The 20596-nt window shown below is 42.3% G+C and overlaps 1 protein-coding gene across 4 annotated transcripts in view; it reads right to left on the minus strand.

Annotated features, from left to right (window-relative positions):
• ASAP2 (ArfGAP with SH3 domain, ankyrin repeat and PH domain 2) overlaps window positions 1–20596 on the minus strand; it is a 196749-nt gene that overhangs the window by 94987 nt on the left and 81166 nt on the right. For all 4 annotated transcript variants that reach the window (XM_030555465.1, XM_030555463.1, XM_030555464.1 and 1 more), the window contains exons 6-9: window positions 9209–9338; window positions 3749–3834; window positions 2125–2200; window positions 1523–1609 (exon numbers count right to left, since the gene is read on the minus strand). In XM_030555465.1, the coding sequence (XP_030411325.1) occupies window positions 1523–1609; window positions 2125–2200; window positions 3749–3834; window positions 9209–9338 (379 nt within the window). The remainder of the gene's footprint in view (window positions 1–1522; window positions 1610–2124; window positions 2201–3748; window positions 3835–9208; window positions 9339–20596) is intronic.

Here is a 20596-nt window from a genome sequence, read left to right on the forward strand (position 1 = left end):
GTAATTTTCTGCATATCCTTGGAAGATCTTATTGAATTAAGTTTAAGTATCTTTGGGGTCCACTGTTTTAAATGAATTGTTTATGTATGATTATGCTGTATTCCATGGGGGGGCTGCCACAGCTCCTTTAGGAACTAAAAACAGTAGGTGCTGATTAAGACAAATCAGCCAGGTTGTATGCCCCTCTCCAGGGTGTGCTTGTATATACTAGTCCAAACTAGATCCTCCAGAGACCAACAGACAAAGAAAGGACTTTGGGATAAATAGTTGGAATTAACATGGATTTAGGGCCTCCTTTCTGATCCTCCAAACCGTACAGGACTGTCCAGCCAAGGGGGCCACAATTCTTCAGGAATGACACCTTTCGGAGCCTGGAACTGGGATGATCTTTGTTCAGCTTTTTAGCACATGTGTAGGTTCCTTTACTGTTTTTAAGACGTTTTCTCTGTAATGTTTTCACTTAAAGAATAAATGTGCTTGCATAGAAAGAGCTGCATGGTAACTTATAACTGCAAGCAATTATGCCTGGCATACCAAAGTACAGACATTCACCTGCTTAGGCAGTCTGGCTTGCTGGAATACCACAGTGCAGGCAGGGAGGTGTGCAGCCTTGAAAAACCCTGGTGAGGAGGGAGAGAGACACAGGTCGATGCCCATGAGAGGTGATGGCTGAGGAGCCAGGAGCCTACAGTGGGTGCCCTTGGTGGACTATGGAGAGGGGTATAGGTGCAGTTTCCCTGAACTGTGACAGATCCAACAACTACTAGAAAGAAGAAATAAGTGCCACTTTGTCTAAACAAGGGAAACCAATGATGATCTCAGCCAGTGGTAAACCCAATATTCCAGGCTAGATTATAATCAGCCACAAGAGGCATGGGTCCAAACCATAGGTTGCAGGCTGAAGCGCCCTCAGTATGTTTAGAACCTGACTGAGAAATCCTGGTTAAAACTCAGAAGACTGCATTTGTACTAATCAGATGAATAATTTAATTGATGGAACAGTTTAAGTGACTCAACAAACTGACATCTTTGAGAGGTGAGGTATTGCAGCAGAACTTCGAGCTCCATTGTTACTGTTGTAGATGAGGCATTTGGGGGTTTGGATTTATGTTAGTTAAAAATAATGTTACTGGTATTTGAGACTACATTTACTAGATAAGCTCTTTACTGCCTGGGTCTTATTGATATCGAAGTGCTTTCACTCTCAGTTTGAGAAAGAACCATTCATCTACAGTTCATGGCACTGCCCAAACTACTCAACTGTTTTACAATACTAGAAAGAGACAAGCAGGGAAGTCCTTTTGCAAACTCTCACTAAAAGTCTGCAAGGATTCCTTCCTTCAAAAAAAATTGCCAGAAGCACTTAATATCAACATCAAGACAAAGATTAATAAGTTAACCAAAAACAATGAATAGATTTATATTGCTGGTATAAATAACTGTTTGTACTTCAAATACTAACATTAAATTAGAGTTGTATTTACAATGGGTATTTCAAAGTTAAATCACCTTATATGCTCACCTCTTTCTGCTCAACTTGGAGTGCTGATTTTAAAATATCTCTAAGATGTATTAGTTGTTTCCTTTCCTCATCCTGTGCTTGTTTAATCTAGAGTACAGACACAGACATGACAGAGGTTAAAAATTAATGTGTTACTATTTATATTAACGCAGTTCTTTACAGCTTGTTGCTTAACTGGTTCAGATTTCCTGACAAACAATCAACAAGAATGAAAATACAAGAGAGAGACGATAAGTTCCTTTACCCACATGCCTACAAAAAACTTGACAATGGTTTGGCTGCTTGTGTGCTGAGACCACTGCCTACCATGCTGTCTCACTGTTTACTTGTACTCCCCTGTGTGTCTGTCTCCATCTGCTTTTGTCTTATATTTTGACTGTAAGTTCTTTGGGACAGAGACTGTCTTTTTGTTCTATCTTCGTACTGCACCTACCACAATATGGTCTTGGTCCATGACTAATACTTCTACACACTACAGCAATACAAATAACAACAGTTTTAAAATCTACTCAAAGCTCTACTCAATAAGTCTGAATAAAAAGGATTAGATTTCTTTAATAAACACAAAATTTGAAAAAGCAATATGGCAGACTGCTACTTACTGTGTGAAGATCAGTTGAGAGTGTTTCAATTGAAGGCTTGAGACTTTCAACTGCTTTCAGTCCATCCTGGAAGAAACTTAAAAAAAAAAAAAATCAGAAAGGAAATAGTATTGTTAGAATTTAGTATTTTGTTCTTTTCTGTTAAAAAACAAACACTTTACTGAAAAAAGAGACATGGTAGGAGCTGGTAAATGTATATACACACAGACTCCATATACATCGAGGTCAGAGCCATGCAACAAATTACAAAAATTCAACAAACTGCAAGGCCACAGGATACATTAATTTCATGCACTTTGGACCAATTCACCTGCAATCTGCCCACTAATCCATCTTCTTGCAAACTCATTCTAACATTCCAGCTCTCTGAACACCTTTAAAAAACCCTGACATCAATTTAAAATCAACCTGCTCAAAAAGTTTTCCTCTTTCTCACTAAAAATATGCAATCTCTTCCCCGGCACCCCACCCCATAAACACCCTAGTTTTAGAATACTGATGGTTCTTCTGCACATAAAAACATAATGACTTTTAACATCCAATGTCTCAGGATCTGAACTTTCCACAGAAAGGAAGATCCCTCAGCTTCTCAAAGGGACCAAGCAATCGATCACTTATTGCCAAGCATTTGAGAAGTATGCGTGGTCTGAATATGCATGTGCACCAACAGTTCGAGTAACTATGATCGTGTTCCCTTATCCCATCTACTCCAGTACTTTTTAATTAAATAAAAATCATTCTGAACATTTTTAACATTTTCATGATTAAAAATTACAGCACACACACACAGTTTGTTTACATTAAATATTACTCTGCAGTGTTTGCAACACAAATATAGCAGCATTGTGAACCACATGGAAAAAATATTATTTTCATTGCCCAAGCTCAATGAAATGCATAAAGTTGATGAATGACAAAGATTATCAACAATTAAAGTGATTTTTGAGTCTCACTAGTAGTACAGCAAAGAAAATTTACTTTTATACAACCTGATGGATGTTTATAGATCTAAACAGGTTGATAATGTAGTTCACACTTCAGAATAATGAGTTTATTGCTACATTATCAATCTGTCAAAAACAAATAGAGTAATACAAGTCCTAGTATTTTGCAGTCTAATGAGGGATTCTGAGTTTCTCATTACTGAAGTTCTCCATTCAGCTAGAAATAAAAGTAAAGCCATTCTCTCAACACACCTTTACACTATTGCTTAGCCAATGTATTTTTAGAGAGAATACAACTGACTTTGCTCATTGATAGATATACTCAGAAAGATTTCAAAGCCAGCAGGCCAATCCGTCTCGCTCCCTTCCACGGACAGATTACTGAACACGACAAACGACCATGTGGTGATTATGTGTTGCAGATGACAACATGCCACAATATTAGCTCAGTCTAACACCTCATTTCATATTAAGTAATATAGCAACAAACCAGTAATTGATCTATTAGACCAAATCAACATGTCAAAAGTCTGCAGTGAAATGTGTTCAGCTGAGTCTTAGATCTATTTTGAAGACACAGAAAAACATTTTTGGAAAAGTTATTGCCACTACCAGTTTTCATGAAAATGCAAAATATTTTAATTATAGAATCTTTTGAAACAAAGAAACATAAAACTTACTTGCACTGTGCATGAAAATACTTGATCAAATTCTGCAGCAAGTCAACTCCTTTTTTAATCTTGATTTCATTGACTTTCAGAAGGTACTGTTAAAACAGGAATTCACAGAAGTAAAATTAATGAAATATCAATTAATTTGTCATATTTTGTGATTTATAGGAATGATAATTTCAAAATTATTCTCAATTATACTTCAACAAGCTTTAACAACCACAGCGGATTTTGAAAAGCTGAAAAAAAATTGACCATGTGGAAGAGAGACCTCAGGGCATCAACCAAACTTCAAACAACTGGTGTCAATGCCAAGTCTTAATATCCAATTCAGATACTTGTCTGTTGCTAACTCAAACTCTTGCCCTTTAACTCTTGAGGCCTATTAAAAGTCATAGCACAAGAAGCATGAGGGAGACCTGCAGGGCCTTCAGGAAATCATCCTGTAACCAAACAGTAGCATCTAGATGCACATTCACAGTCAAGCCAGCCATGGTGCAAGCCCAAGATACATCTATCTGGCAATAAACATGTTTACATGCTAGAAGGGGGGGTGAGGGGATAGCTCAGTGGTTTGAGCATTGGCCTGCTTAAAGCCAGGATTGTGAGTTCAATCCTTGAGGGGGCCACTTAGGGATCTGGGGCAAAAATCAGTACTTGGTCCTGCTAGTTAAGGAGAGGGCTGGACTCAATGACCTTCCAAGGTCCCTTCCAGTTCTAGGAGATAGATATATCTCCAACTATTATTATAAGGGATTTTCAGTATTGCCAACCCTACTCACAAATCATGAAATGGGGGATGAGGGAAAACACGGTTTTTCATCTATCTTCTGATTTTTGCATTCCCCTGTCCAGCTACATATTGTGTGTGTGACAATTTCAGCATTGCCAACTCTCACAAAGTTATAGTGAGAATGGTGATGTAGGTTCCTGTGGCAGGAGCACTTACTAGAGACTCAACCAAGATCAGTGGCCCACTGTGCTGGGCACTTTACAAACATATAATAAGAGATGGTACCTGCCCTGAAGAGCTTGCAGTTTAGTGCAAAGGATGGTGGTGAGTCTGTGGTGTGGGAGCTGGAACTATGACTCCCTAAAGTCACTTCATGGAGGGGCCACCAAACATCCATAAAATGAAAATAACTTTTAATCTCTGCTGAGTAGGGCGGTCTTCAAACTGGTGACCTACAGGTGAAAGGTTCTCTCACATTAACAATGCCCCGAGGCACAAGGCTTGCTTATTGGACAGATACATTTAACTAATCAAATTCTGACTTTCTGAAGGCAGGGTCTTCCACTCTCTGGACACACAGGCAAAATCTCCCACACTTTTGCTTAGTCTCAAACACACTAAGGGTATGTCTACACTACTCCCCAGATCAGCAGGCAGCGATCAATCCAGCGATGGTCGATTTATCGTGTCTAGTCTAGGCGGAGTCGATGGGAGAGCAGCAGCAGCCGACTCACTGCAGTGAAAACACCATGATAAATCGATCTCAGTACGTCAACTTCAGCTACATTATTCACATAGCTGAAGCTGCATAACTTAGATCGATCCCCCCCCCGCCTCCCTGCCAGTGTAGACTAGGCCTGAATCTGCAGTACCTATTCTTAACTGAACAGTTCTCATTAACCAAATATAAATAAAAATGCAACAGTAAAATGAATATTTAAAAGTGAATTCAGATTTTGTGCTGGTATGTTTTGTAACATAAAATCATTCTAGCGATTATTCCGGGATCCTTATGTTAAAATTAATATACATGTATTTTTCCTCAACCCCCACGTTATCAGCATGGTTTGCCCCCATAGCCTTCAAATCCACCTCAGCTACAGGATTAACTAGTAGGGGAAAGCACACTGTTTTCCTTTACATAGATCAGCTCCTCCAGGGAAGCACAACATATACATTGTCAGTGGGTTACACAGGTGTTTGAGACAGCAGAAAATCACTGGTCACCATCAGGATTCTTTGTTTCTATTCCTGGCTCTGGGAGCAGACTGAAGTCTAGTGGTTATAGACAGCATAGCCAAATGTAAAAATAACCCTGTTTGGGTCATCTGTCGGGGTGAAAAGCAGGATCTTTGGATGTTAAAACATGAGCCTCTACCTCTTGAGCTAAAGAGCCACGGGTGAATCCTGGCCCCACTGAAGTCAAGATCCTAAATCTCTTAACATGGAAACAATAGCAACACAGGACTAGTAGGGACCTCCTGAGTCACTGAACCCAATCCCCTCTGACCACAGGCAACTGCATTCACAAACATATCAGTAGTCACAAATCTTTACATGTAATCTATCAGCTACAGTATGACACAAATCTACACTGTTACACATAAGCACCTAAACCAGGGGTGGGCAAACCATAGTCCATGGGCTGGATCCGGCTCATCAGGGCTTTGGATCCAGCCCACGGGATTACCATCCCAATGGCGCAGCAGGCCTGCGCTACTCTTATCAACCGGAAATGGGAGTACCGCAGCCAGTGGGAGCTTTGAGGGAAGGACCCACAGGCAAGGGCAGCACACAGAGATGTCTGCCCTCCCCTCCCTGAGCAGCAGGAGGGATGTGGTGCCAGCTGCTTCGAGAGCGGCATGGGCCCAGGGCGGGCAGGCAGGCAGCCTGCCCTGGCACGCACTGCTGCCACCCCGGAGCCCACATCTCAAGCCCCTCCTGTACCCTGCACTCCCAAGACCCTGCCCTGAGCCCCCCCAACTCTCTGCCCTGAGTCCCCTGCCATACCCCAACCCCCTGCCACACCCTGCACTCCAACCCCGTACCCTGAGCCTCCTCCTGAATCCCCCTGCACCCTAACCCCTTCCCTGAGCCTCCTCGTACACCCCACACCCCTCCTCTGCCCCAACCCCTTGCCCTGAGCCCCTTTCTGCGCACTGCACCCCCTCCCACACCCCGTACACCCTCCCCCAGCCCTACACATTCATAGCCCTGCATGCAATTTCCCCACCCAGATGTGGCCCTCAGGCCAAAAAGTTTGCCCACCCCTAACCTAAACTGACATGTTCCTTCTAAAAGGTGTGGCAGAGTGGATGACAAAACTCTATTATCTCAGAATGCTAGGTTCTATTCCTAGCTCTGAGTGAAGTGACCTTTTGCAAGTTCTTAGTTATCTTCTCCGTGAAACTGGCAAATGATAGTTATTCCTACAAGTTATGAAACCTTGACTCAAAATAAGGGTTATGAAGGGCACAGAAATATCAACTGCATTCAGTAGATGAGCTAGAACCAAAAACTCATGGTCTCTGGGCTTGCAGTTTAATGCACCTTCCTCTAAGCCTTAAGGCATTTTAGGAAGGGGAAGGGGTATCGCTCTCATTTTGCTTCTCCAAAATCATGTGAAGGCTGCAGCTTTTCCAATTATTGTGAGCTTCTGTAAAGTAAGGGTCAAATCATGTCATCCATAATAAATTTGTGAGAACTGGTGATGCTGAACTTTACAACCACACATAGAGCACTTCTTGTAACAGCTGAGCTGCTGCTTCTCTGACATTTCTTTAAAAAAAAAAAAAAAAAGACTGGGAAGGAAGCAACTCAAGGAAAGCAAGAGATGCACACTCGCAAAATGCAGTGCTTCATTATAGAAAAAATAAGGATTTTATTGCACAACGAAGAAAACAAGCTATAACAAGGGCTGCAGAAATTCTGTAGGAATTTTTGAAGTATCACTAAAATTAAACTGAAATGCCACAACTGAAAAATATATTATATCTTGCAAAATGAAAGCTTCAAAGTGGTATAGGTTTATTTAATTTATTTCTTCTTCCTTACCTATGCAAGATCACGAACCATGGAACATTATTGTCTACAGGATATGGTTATGGAATATATTTAATCCTTTCTGTATGACTGAAAACTCAAGCACAGCCTTCAGTGCTTCATTTTATTGTGCTTGTTCAAATGAAGCATTGAACCGATGAAAGCATCCAACCAGCTTCATACACAATACTTTCAGCTTTTTTAAAGTGAAGAGATTCAACAAAGCTCTCTCTCTCTCTTTCTCTCTCTCTCACATGCACACACACACACACACCCCTCTGCCTCTGTGTTAAAGTGCATGAGCATTCCACAATAATGGTTTGCTTTATATCCGGGAGCAGATCAGCACAGCACGCAATGGCTGTCAGAAACTATGCTGTGAAAGGGGAAGGGCACATGTCTCCAGGGCAGCCGAGTTCAAACAATGAGCAAAGCTATCACTTGAGGCATTATGGGACAGCTCTGGAGGCCAATTACAGTGCAGAAGCAATCAAGTGTCTACACAAGCAATAGAGCACTGGAGCCTCTGCACAAATAACCTTATGACTCTCACCGAGATAGGTTTTTTAGCAGCGCTGCAACTGAGGAGTTACCACGCACAAAGTGGCTTGGTAGTGCGTACACGTCTGCAGTTTGAGCACTAAAAGCTGTTTTACTATACAGAAACTTGCCAGTGTATACAACCCCTTAGACTCGGTATAGGAGTACCGGGCTTTTCTAATGAATCGCCACAGTCACACCAGCATGTGGAATCAATTAGCTCCAACCAACACTAGAATCTAGAGCACGTGGCTTGTGAGCCATATGCAGCTCTTTTACAATTAAAGTTCGACTCGCAGAGTCCTCCACGTCCCCTCCTTCTCCACCTACCAGACTGGGGGAGGAAGAGCTCAGACCTCTGCCTTGCAGCAAGTTGGTGAGACAGGGGCTTCTGACCAGTGGGGAAGAGGGTCTCAGGACTTCAGCCCCATGGGGCACACCTTCTGAGGCTCAGGGCTTCAGCAGGAATGGGGCTGAAGCCCCAAGCCCCGGCAGGTGCCTCCCATGGGGCAGAAGCCCCGAGCTCCGGCAAACGCACCCAGGCTCTCAAACTTCTGAATATAGTTGTATGCAGCTCGGAAGGACAGTTTTGTCCACTCCTGACCTAGAATATCTCAATAGAAGAGGATCAATTTTCTAAGCAGGTCTTAAAGCCTGGCTCCCTTTAACATGAAATCAAAAAGGGTGGGAGCAGTACATCAAATGCTTCACAATTACAAACAATCATTGCTACATTATTACTATTATCATGAAGAATCTGAAAGGCAAAGTCCAGTACTAATGGCTGTTTTTCAATACCAGCCCAATGATGTGGAACTGAGATTTTCATATTACACCACTGCAACAGACAACAGCCTAAACGCTAAATAATTTGTGGTGTAGTAGTAGTGTGAAGACTATTTAATTTCATCAGTGAATAATGTATTGAATGGGACATGGGTGATTCTGTAATCTATTAGTACGTGAAATAGCAGAGAATGTAGCTTCCTTGTTGAAGTTAGTGTGGCGGGTGAAGAAATTTAATATCCTGAGTCTTATAAAAAACTTCAAGTTTTCTTTGAATGCAACAGTTGTCATAATGCAGAATCTATCTTTTCTCAAATTTCCTTTTTAAGAATATTAATGGAACAATTATATTCTATGTTAAACCTTACCTCACACATCTGAAGCTGGAAGAACCGTCTTTCTTTCTCCATTTCTTCTGCAATTTCAGCTCCACTTATTTCTGTACGGATCATTCCATGTAGCTTAGCATGCTCCTTTTTCTCTTTCTCTATTTTCGTACTACGTGGAAAAGAACAGCTAAATCAACTACACTACAATGGACCCTTGTAGTCCTGCAAATTTTAGATTACTTCCAATTTCTATTTCATTTGAAATTTGATAGTGACCAAGAAACAGCCAATAACTTGCCATGATAGAAGTCTAATCCAACCGTGCTACCATGAGTGACTGACACAGGAACTCAAAAAAAAAAAAAAAAAAAAGTGGTAGGAAGATACAGTGTTATCTTGTTGAGAGAAAAGACACATTTATGATTCAAATTAATGCATAATCCCAATTGACTAAACTTGGTTAACAGAATTTAATTGTGTCACTAGATTTTAAGAGCTTCCCCTGTCAGCATGGCTTCCTCTCTGTGTGCAGGGTTCCCAAAGCACAGCTGACATCTCTTCTGCTGCTGAGCCAGTTGGCACTGGGGATGCCGGCCAGCTGGCTGTGTTGCAGATTTTAAAGTCTGCTAAGCCAAGTGCTTTGATCCTCTGAAGGTTTCTGCCAGTTTTCTGAAACCTATGTGTAATATGGGTTCTACTATATTGGAGCAAGAATTACAGTATTTTCTCATGACCTGGTTTTAACATTACGTTAAATGGAGAACCTGAACTTAATGTAAAATGACTTGCATGTGTTTAGAATTTCCAACCATCAATAAGCTCTGTACTTGTATCTTCTCTCAAGAGAATGATTAAGTGTCTCGTCTTGAGTCCCAAGCAGCCAGGGGATATACCAGAATTAATCTTTCCATCAACCTTGCCGCTGAGAAATGTTCTGGAACACAAACATTTAATCCCTACTACACCCTCCCTTTTGGTAAATCAAATAAAACAAATTCCTTGCAATTTTCCAGTATCCCTGGACATATACAGCTAGAAAGGGGTTGGCAACCTATAGCACGTTTGCAGAAGACACCACACAAGCTGATTTTCAGTGGCACTCACACTGCCTGGGTCCTGGCCACCGGTCCAGGGAGATCTGCATTTTAATTTAATTTTAAATGAAGCTTCTTAAAACATTTTAAAAACCTTATTTACTTTACACACAACAATAATTTAGTTACATCTTATAGACTTATAGAAAGAGACCTTCTAAAAACATTAAAATGTATTACTGGCACGCGAAACCTTAAATTAGAGTGAATAAATGAAGACTCAGCACACCACTTCTGAAAGGTTGCTGACCCCCGAGCTAGCATTTTTCAGACTTTCAGACTATGAAGTTTTCCAGGAATGAAGGGATATCCTAAGAAAAACTCTTCCCTCTTTCACAGAGATTCATAGATTTCAAGGTCCGAAGGAACCATTGTAAAATATAAAAGACAGCAATTTTTACTCCTCCCACTACAGACACATTTGAATGCATGACTTCTAGCTTCAGAAGGGGGAGCCATTCCCCTAAGCCACCAGGCCTCTAACCTCTCCAGGGGATATACATCCTACACAATCATTTACAGGAATCAAAAGCTAACTCCAGAACTTTTCTGGAGCCAGACAGAGCCTTGATACAAAATGCATAAGTGAAAAGCTCCATGAAACTTCAAGGAGACAAAAATCAGACAGGTTAAGGTCATGGATAGGAATGATCCCATACAGGCATCAGAGGAAGAAATTAGAGGGGTACCAAGGAAAAGTCTGCATTCCTGTCTCATTCTGGTTACATAGCAGTCACAGAGCTTATCTCTAAGACCGGTGCTTTTAAGCTTTTGCTGGATGATATGTTCAGTGTAAACACCAGAACCAGATGATGTGGAAGTAAACCAACAAAATGAAGACTCAATCATTTTAAGTGCTAAAAATACCAGCATCTCAAATGGTAATTGCCTATGTAATGAGAAAAAGGGAATAATATCAGCAATAGTACAAACAGATCTACCCAAAGAAACTATATGCCAAGCACAAAGGATTAACCAGGCACCAGTTATGAAGAACAAGGGGAAAGGATTTAAGCAAAGAATTCACAGAAGATAGTGAAATCAGCTCTTGTTTCTTTTTTGGCACTGTAGGCAGAGTAGCCTGCCCATACACAAGCTGCTGCCAACAAGGGAAACTAGATGGGTGAGTTTCAAAACTTCAAACATGAGAGAAAGTATCCAAAAAAGTTTTTAAATCTCTCAATTTCAACAGCAGCCCATGGAAAATAATGAGAGAACTGAATTAATTGAAATGTGATCAGGTCTACATCAACAACTCCTGGCATCTGGTTTGCTCACTCAGCACAAATTTGAATCTAGGTTTTCCAAGAAGATCAATTATGAGAAACTACCCAGGCAATGAAGCAATTACATTTTAGAAAGAAACACAAGGGTAATAACCCCAAAACACAACAGAAAAACTGTTTAATGCCATAACAAAATATTTTGTAGTTTGTTCTAGTTTATTCAGACAAAGGAAGGGGAAACCTTACACACACAAAAAACCCAAACTTTACACAGTGTCACAATCAATTGACCACAACAAAGAGGCAGCTGTTTGTACAGCTACCATGCTGACACCTTCTGCACATGCACATGTAGATATTTGCACTTAGTTTAAAATCAACACACTGCAACCCATTCAGGGAGCAGCAGGGTGAGACTAATCTAAATGAGTAGAGATCTGCACAGCAGACAAGAAAAGAAACACTCTGTATGAAAGTGCAAGATGAAGGCCTATAATGAAAAAGTAGCTATGTAGATATGTTTTATCCAGTTTTCACAGTATGTCACTATTTTTGTATTTGTTTTCCTAGTTTCAGAGTCAAAGTTAGATAATTAGATAACTAGGACTTCTAATACTCTTGAAAAGTTTATTTTGCCTTTTAGAGCTCAAATATGAGAAAAAGCAGGTAGCTACTTAAAGGCTTTTACATAGAAAAAACACTATTTCAAAGGAGTTAATTGTTCTTTTGTTCTGACACCAACATGGATATGAATTTATGAAAAACTAGAGGAGATAAGCTACTGTAACAAAAATGGACATCCATTCTAACCTCTAAAGACCACATTTTTAAAGGTAGATTATTTTTGTAATAGTGTTGAAGATATGCTATCACTTGTATTTCAAAGGCTATTTCCTTTTTATAAAACTCGTGTTATACCTTTCCATCACTGACAGGTCCCCATCAATCCAGTCTAACATTTCAGTCTGACTCTCCAACATATCCTCTTGTATGACTTGCTCTTTACTTAAAAGTTCAAAACGCTTCTTCCTCTCCTTGTATTTTCTATCACTACTGACACCACCACTATTTAAACCCACAATCTAGAAGTCATCTTCAGCCTGTCCCTCTCTTGTCCTGCACATATAAGTGGTCATGTCCAAATCTTTCCCCTTCTTCCTCAATAATATTCAAAGATCTATGCAGTCATATTTCCCATTTTAAGAACAGGGACTCTTGCTCAAAACAGAAGAAATGTTTAGTGTGACCAATGTTTAGTGTGTACAATATTGGAAAAAGAAACCTTCAACTAACCTTTTACTGTAACTGTTGCTCTTCAGGATGTGTTACACGCGTTCCACTGTAGGTGCATGCCTGCCCAGTTGTCAGATTTTTCCCTCAGTGGTACCCGTCGGAGCAACCCGAGTGCCCTCTGCTACCCCATGCTACTGCACACAGGTGTAAATGGCAGAGCTGGCCCTGGCACCCACCAGTTCCTTCCTACTGCATAGATTCCAATGGAGAGGGGAAGGATGGTGGATCATGGAATGAACACATGCAACACATCTAGAAGAATAATCATGGAAAAATATTAGTAACTTTTTTCTTTGTGTGATTGCATGTGTCCATTCCACTCTAGGTCTCATAAGCAGTACAAACTGGAGGTTGGCTCGGAGTCTACTGGACTAGGGAACAGAGGATTACTCATCCAAACTGGGCATAGTCTCTGAATTGCTGAGTGATGGCATAGTGAGAGGCAAACGTACGGCAAGGTTGCCATCTTGCAAATGTCCAAGATGGGAAAGGCTGCAGAAGTTACCTGAGACCTGTTTGACTCTGCCAAAACTCTTCTCCGGGGCCTCACATCTGTCAGCTGGTAGCATAATCGAAAACAAGTGGATATCCAAGAAGAGACTGTTTGGGTGGATGCTGGAGAAGGCTTTCATTCTGTTTGCAATTGCGATGAACAGTTCCACCAAAGATCTAAATGGTTAGTCCGGTTCAGATAAAAAGCCAAAGCTCTTCTACCACCTAGAGTGTACAGTTTTTTTTCATCTTTATGGGCAGGAGGCTTTGGAAAGAAGATTGGTAAATAAATTGCTTGGTTAATGTGAAAACTGGAAACCTCTTCAGTAAGAAACTTCAGGTGATGGCAAAAGTAAAACCCTCTCTCTACAGAAGACCATACAGGGAGATGATGATACCAGAGCTCGCAATTCCCCCACTCTCCTGGCTGAGGTAATGGCAACTAAATAGCCACTTTCACTAAAAGGTGTAGCAGGGAACAGGTCACCCATGGCTCAGAGGGAGGACCCATCAGCTTTGCTAAAACTAGATTCAAGTTCCACGCAGAGACAGAGTCCTGTACCTGTGGATATAATCTGTTGAGACCTTTCAAAAATCGGACAGACATAGGATGGTAGAAGAGTGAGCAGTTGTAACCAGGACGGTGGAAAGCCAACACAGCCATCAGGCATACTTTGATGGAACTAACAGTGAGCCACTGTTGTTTCAGGAACAAGAGATTGTTCAATATATGCTGGATAAGAGTCCGGGCCATGAAAATGCCTTTTTGCCAGAAGCAGATGGAGAATCTTTTCCATGTAAACAGGTAAATACCCCTAGTCAAAGGCTTTCTGCTATTCAGAAGCACTTCCTGTACTCCCTTAAAAATAAACCACTTCCAACTATATCAGCTATGAAGCATCCAGACAATCAGGTGGAAGGCCTTCAGGTTGGGATGTAGAAGGTGGCCATGGTCCTGAGAGACGATGTCTGTGTCTAGCAGGAGTGACAGTGGAGATCTGACCAATAAGGCTACTGAAGCTGAAAATCAGTAGTGCTGGGGCCATGCTGGAGCTATGAGTATAAAGTGACCCTGGTCTTGTTTGATTTTGGACAGGAGCAGAACCAGAGGGGAGGCATATAGCAGGCCATTTGATCATGGTAATAGGAAAGCATTTGTCAAAGAACCCAGGCTATAACCCAGCTTGGGAACAATACTGATTACATGTTCTGTTGGCCTCTGTTGCTTCTGTGGGAGTACCCCAGAACTGGAAAATTTATCTGGCAATATCTGGACAAAGGGATCAGTCATGGTGAATGATAAACAACCCGCTTAGGTGGCCTGCTAGAACATTCTGCATCCCTGGAAGGTGGATCCAAGTGATGATGTGGAAATCACCAAGGAGAATCGCTTCTTGGCACAACTGCATTGATTGGGCTTCTCCTTGCTTATTCACATAAAACCTGGATGCTCTATTGTCTGTTAGCACCAACAAATTTTTTTGTTCAATGTGTGGAAGAAACACTATACAAGCCAAATGGACGGCTCACAATTTCCTTACATTTATATGTAGCTTTAGATCCTAGGCAGACCAAAGAGCTTGTGTCAGCAGCACACCCAAGTGATTCCCCCCAATCTAGTTCCAATGCATCTGTAACTAAAGTGAGCATCTGTTTTGGAGCAGCAAAGCGAAGTACAATACAAACACTGGAGGGTTCCGTCCACCAATCCAGACAGGACAAGACCTGATTTGGTACTTGGACCACCATGTCCATATAGACTCATAGGTCAGAAGGGACCAATATGATCATCTAGTCTGACCTCCTGCACAAGGCAGGCCACAGAACCCGACCCATCCACTTTTATACAACCCGTAATCCAGGACTGAGTTATTGAAATCCTCAAAACTGGTTTGAAGACCTCAAACTGCAGAGAATCCACCAGCAAGCGACCCATGCCCCACGCTGCAAAGGAAGGTGAAAAACCTCCAGGGCCCCTGCCAATCCGCCCTGGAGGAAAATTCCTTCCCGACCCCAAATATGGCGATCAGCTAAACCCTGAGCATGCGGGCAAGACTCACCAGCCAGCACCCAAGAAGGAATTCTCTGCAGTAACTCAGTTCCCATCCCATCCAACATCTCCCCGCAGACCATTGAGCAGACTTATCTGGTGATAATCCAAGATCAATTGCCCAAATTAAACTATCCTATCATAACATCCCCTCCATATACTTATCAAGCTTAGTCTTGAAGCCAGATAAGTCTTTTGCCCCCACTACTTCCCTCGGAAGGCTGTTCCAAAACTTCACTCCCTAATGGTTAGAAACCTTCGTCTAATTTCAAGTCTAAACTTCCTAATATCCAGTTTGTACCCATTCGTCCTTGTGCCTACATTAGAACTAAACTTAAATAATTCCTCTCCCTCCCTAACGTTAACCCCCATATGATGAGAGTTTGGTGACTACACCAGTACTAACCAACCTTGTAACTTTCTGAAGTGCAGTCTGGCAGTACTGCACTAGGTAAGTACTGTGTTTTATATGATGTCTGGAATGTGCCTGTGACATTGGAGCACTACCATAATACAAATCAACAAGTAAACAACACCACACTACAGCAAGTCTATGGTGCAAGAGCTGATACATTAATATCTAATACACCACAACAGGGCTGATCAAACTGACATGTGTGAGTGAGATCTGGCTCACCACTTTGTTAAATATGGTCTGCCTGCTGGAAGTCTGAGCAGTTTTTCTGACACATGCATTCCTTCTCCATATGCTCCCTCTGCATGTCTGCTGTTAGTATTTAAGCACGTGGGAGAAGCAATGAGAGTGTAAGGAGGGAAAAAACACAAAGAAATCAAAAACAAAAAAAGAACCTATGCTCCACACTAACCAGGTCTAGCCAAACAGTCATAATTTGACCAATTCCACTGTCACGTATTAGAGGTATCATGAGCCCAGAAGAACACTGAACTCAGGGCCTGGCAGGTAAGAAAAAGGAACTGGTTTTAAATAATTTACATTTAAAAAAAAACTTGCAATTTATAAGGTTACATGAGAAGTTCCTAATGACACAGTCTGAAGATAGTTACTGCTAAAAAAAAACCCTCTATTGGTCTTTAAAAGAGTAATCTATACATATACAAGTGTGCTTCTTGCAAGGAGCGAGGATTCATAATGTAATGGAGAGACTGCAAGACTCATCAAGCCCTTGGATCACTACCCCTTCCTGCTTCTCAATGTGGGAACCAATGATACTGCCAAGAATGACCTTGAGCAGATCACCGCAAACTATGTGGTTCTGGGAAGAAGGATAAAGGAGTTTGAGGCGCATGTAGTGTTCTCATCCATCCTCCCTATGGAAGGAAAGGCCCGGGTAGAGACCGTCGAATCGTGCAAGTCAATGAATGGATACGCAGGTGGTGTTGGAGAGAAGGCTTTAGATTCTTTGACCATGGGATGGTGTTCCAAGAAAAAGGAGTGCTAGACAGAGACAGGCTCCACTTAACAAAGAGAGGGCAGAGCATCTTTGCAAGCAGGTTGGCTAACCTAGTGAGGACGGTTTTAAACTACGTTCACCGGGGGAAGGAGACCAAAACCCTGAGGTAAGTGGGGAAGTGGGATGCCGGGAGGAAGCACAAGCTGGAGAGCGCAAGAGGGGAAGACTACTGCCTCATACTGAGGAAGCAGGACGATCAGCAAGTTATCTTAAATGCCTATATATAAATGCAAGAAGCCTGGGAAACAAGCAGGGAGAACTGGAAGTCTTGGCACAGTCAAGGAATTATGATGTGATTGGAATAAAGAGACCTGGTGGGATGAATCACATGACTGGAGTACTGTTATGGATGGATATAAACTGTTCAGGAAGGACAGGCAAGGTAGAAAAGGTGGAGGAGTTGCACTGTAAGAGACTGTATGTAAGAGAGCAGCATGACTGCTCAGAGCTCCAGTATGAAACTGCAGAAAAACCTGAGTGTCTCTGGATTAAGTTTAGAAGTGTGAGCAACAAAGGTGATGTCATGGTGGGAGTCTGCTATAGACCACAGGACCAGGGGGATGAGGTGGACAAGGCTTTCTTCCAGCAACTAACAGAAGTTACTAGATCACAGGCCCTGGTTCTCATGGGGGACTTCAATCATCCCAATATCTCCTGGGAGAGCAATACAGCGATGCACAGACAATCCAGGAAGTTTTTGGAAAGCGTAGGGGACAATTTCCTGGTGCAAGTGCTGGAGGAACCAACTAGGGGCAGAGAGCTCTTCTTGACCTGCTGCTCACAAACAGGGAAGAATTAGTAGGGGAAGCAAAAATAGATGGGAACCTGGGAGGCAGTAACCATGACACAGTCAAGTTCAGGATCCTGACACAAGGAAGAAAGGAGAGCAGCAAAATACGGACCCTGGACCTCAGAAAAGCAAACACTAACTCCCTCAGGGAACTGATGGGCAGGATCCCCTGGGAGAATAACATGAGGGGGAAAGAAGTCCAGGAGAGCTGGCACTATTTTAAAGAATCCTTTATTGAAGTTGCAGGAATAAACCATCCCAATGTGTAGAAAGAACACAAATATGGCAGGCGACCAGCTTGGCTTAACATTGAAACCCTTGCTGATCTTAAACACAAAAAAGAAGCTTACAAGAAGTGGAAGATTGGATAAATGACCAGGGAGGAGTATAAAAATATTGCTCAGGCCTGCAGGAGTGAAATCAGTAAGGCCAATCACACTTAGAGTTGCAGCTAGCAAGAGAAGTTAAGAGTAACATGGTGGTTTTCTTCAGGTATGTTAGCAACAAGAAGATGGTCAAGGAAACTGTGGGCCCCTTACTGAATGAGGGAGGCAACCTAGTGACAGAGGATGTGGAAAAAGCTAATGTACTAAATGCTTTTTTTGCCTCTGTCTTCACAAACAAGGTCAGCTCCCAGACTACTGCACTGGGCAGCACAGCATTGGGAGGAGGTGACCAGCCCTCTGTAGAGAAAGAAGTGGTTCGGAACTATTTAGAAAAGCTGGAAGAGCACAAGTCCATGGGGCCTGATGCGTTGCATCCGAGGGTGCTAAAGGAGTTAGCAGATGTGATTGCAGAGCCATCGGCCATTATCTTTGAAAACTCATGGTGATCGGGGGAGGTCCTGGATGACTGGAAAAAAGGCTAATGTATTGCTCATCTTTAAAAAGGGGAAGGAGGAGGATCCAGGGAACTACAGGCCAGTCAGCCTCACTCAGTCCCCGGAAAAAATCATGGTGCAGGTCCTCAAGGAATCAATTCTGATGCACATAGAGGAGAGGAAAGTGATCAGGAACAGTCAGCATGGATTCACCAAGGGAAAGTCATGCCTGATTAACCTAATTGCCTTCTATGATGAGATAACTGGCTCTGTGCATGAGGGAAAAAGCAGTGGACATGTTATTCCTTGACTTCAGCAAAGCTTTTGATATACTCTCCCACAGTATTCTTGCCTGCAAGTTAAAGAAGTAGGGGCTGGATGAACAGACTATAAGGTGGATAGAAAACTGGCTAGATTGTCAGGCTCAACAGTTAGTGATCAATGGCTCCATGTCTAGTTGGCAGCCGGTATCAAGCAGAATGTCCCAAGGGTTGGTCCAGGGGCCAGTTTTGTTCAATATCTTCATTAATAATCTGGAGGATGGCAGGGACTACACCCTCAGCAAGTTTACAGATGACACTGAGCTGGGAGGAGTGGTAGATAGGCTGGAGGGTAGGGATAGGATACACAGGGACCTAGACAATTAGAGGATTGGGCCAAAAGAAATCTGATGAGGTTCAACAAGGACAAGCACAGAATCCTGCACTTAGGACAGAAGAATCCCATGTACTGCTACAGACTATGGACTGAATGGCTAGGCAGCAGTTCTGCAGAAAAGGACCTAGGAGTTACAGTGGACGAGAAGCTGGATATGAGTCAACAGTGTGCCCTTGTTGCCAAGAAGGCTAATGGCATTTTGGGCTATATAGTAGGGGCATTGCCAGCAGATTGAGGGATGTGATCATTCCCCTCTATTTGGCATTGGTGAGGCCTCATAGACTCATAGACTCTAGGACTGGAAGGGACCTCGAGAGGTCGAGTCCAGTCCCCTGCCCTCATGGCAGGACCAAATACTGTCTAGACCATCCCTGATAGACATTTATCTAACCTACTCTTAAATATCTCCAGTGATGGAGATTCCACAACTTCCCTAGGCAATCTATTTCAGTGTTTAACTACCCTGACAGTTAGGAACTTTTTCCTAATGTCCAACCTAAATCTCCCTTGCTGCAGTTTAAGTCCATTGCTTCTTGTTCTACCATTGGAGGCCAAGGTGAACAAGTTTTCTCCCTCCTCCAGATGACACCCTTTTAGATACCTGAAAACTGCTATCAGGTCCCCTCTCAGTCTTCTCTTTTCCAAACTAAACAAACCCAATTCCTTCAGCCTTCCCTCATAGGTCATGTTCTCAAGACCTTTAATCATTCTTGTTGCTCTTCTCTGGACCCTCTCCAATTTCTCCACATCTTTCTTGAAATGCGGTGCCCAGAACTGGGCACAATACTCCAGTTGAGGCCTAACCAGCGCAGAGTAAAGCGGAAGAATGACTTCTCGTGTCTTGTTTACAACACACCTGTTAATGCATCCCAGAATCATGTTTGCTTTTTTTGCAACAGTATCACACTGTTCACTCATATTAAGCTTGTGGTCCACTATGACCCCTAGATCTCTTTCTGCCATACTCCTTCCTAGACAGTCTCTTCCCATTCTGTATGTGTGAAACTGATTGTTCCTTCCTAAGTGGAGCACTTTGCATTTATCTTTATTAAACTTCATCCTGTTTACCTCAGACCATTTCTCCAATTTGTCCAGATCATTTTGAATTTTGACCCTGTCCTCCAGAGCAGTTGCAATCCCTCCCAGTTTGGTATCGTCCGCAAACTTAGTAAGCGTACTTTCTATGCCAACATCTAAATCGTTGATGAAGATATTGAACAGAACCAGTCCCAAAACAGACCCCTGCGGAACCCCACTTGTTATACCTTTCCAGCAGGATTGGGAGCCATTAACAACTACTCTCTGAGTACGGTTATCCAGCCAGTTATGCACCCACCTTATAGTAGCCCCATCTAAATTGTACTTTCCTAGCTTATCTATAAGAATATCATGCGAAACTGTATCAAATGCCTTACTAAAGTCTAGGTATATCACATCCACCGCTTCTCCCTTATCCACAAGGCTCGTTATCCTATCAAAGAACGCTATCAGATTAGTTTGACATGATTTGTTCTTTACAAATCCATGCTGGCTATTCCCTGTCACCTTACCACCTTCCAAGTGTTTGCAGAT

The sequence above is a fragment of the Gopherus evgoodei genome, chromosome 3 (assembly GCF_007399415.2).
Source record: "Gopherus evgoodei ecotype Sinaloan lineage chromosome 3, rGopEvg1_v1.p, whole genome shotgun sequence".
Classification (NCBI taxonomy): domain Eukaryota; kingdom Metazoa; phylum Chordata; order Testudines; family Testudinidae; genus Gopherus; species Gopherus evgoodei.